We start from the raw sequence: 569 nt of genomic DNA, 5'->3' as shown, positions 1-569 counted from the left end.
GGAGATAGTTAAATCATATCTAATAGAACAGGTTACCTTACATCCAGCTTGAGGCAAACTAGGGGGCAATAAACTAAACGGTAAATGGGTTTTAATGAAACGTCGTTCTTGTGATTTCGTTAATGTTTCCCAACTTGGATTATCAATTGACTGTACGATCTTGTAATATTCTGGATTAGCCATATTTTCCTTCAGGAACTCTTCTTTAACTTTTTTATGGATAAAGCAACTGAATCTAAAAAAACATTTTTGCAACAAGATTTTTTATCTATGATTTTTCAGGACATTTTTTAGAATAGTTCAAATTAAAATTCCTTTATTCATGTTAAAAAATTATACAACTTTTACATACGTCAGTAAGACTGACAAAATAATAGAATTATATCATATCTTACTCCAGAAATTTAAATCGATCTTCTAACGGCACCTTTGCAGCCGTTTGGAAATCCAAATTATTGCATAGTAACCACACCATCTCCTGAGTCCAGGTGGTGCCTATAACATAACAATATTCTTGAGATGCATTTTTCATATTTATTGTATTTCCAACCTGATCTAGGAAAGGTAGC

The 569-nt window shown here is 31.8% G+C and overlaps 1 protein-coding gene across 1 annotated transcript in view; it reads right to left on the bottom strand.

The window, feature by feature from the left end:
- The window catches only part of LOC109544683 (sulfotransferase 1C4), a gene marked incomplete in the record, with an annotated part of 4,881 nt that overhangs the window by 1,305 nt on the left and 3,007 nt on the right, over positions 1-569 (bottom strand). The window contains 3 exon segments of the mRNA XM_048663942.1: positions 37-235; positions 396-495; positions 551-569. Of these exon segments, the coding sequence (XP_048519899.1) occupies positions 37-235; positions 396-495; positions 551-569 (318 nt within the window).

Source organism: Dendroctonus ponderosae, unplaced genomic scaffold, assembly GCF_020466585.1.
Source record: "Dendroctonus ponderosae isolate FM_Combo_2020 unplaced genomic scaffold, Dpon_F_20191213v2 Dpon_F_20191213_2, whole genome shotgun sequence".
In the NCBI taxonomy this organism is placed as follows: domain Eukaryota; kingdom Metazoa; phylum Arthropoda; class Insecta; order Coleoptera; family Curculionidae; genus Dendroctonus; species Dendroctonus ponderosae.
The sequence above is the reverse complement of the archived record's forward strand: the minus strand, read 5'-3'. Positions and strand labels throughout refer to the sequence as shown.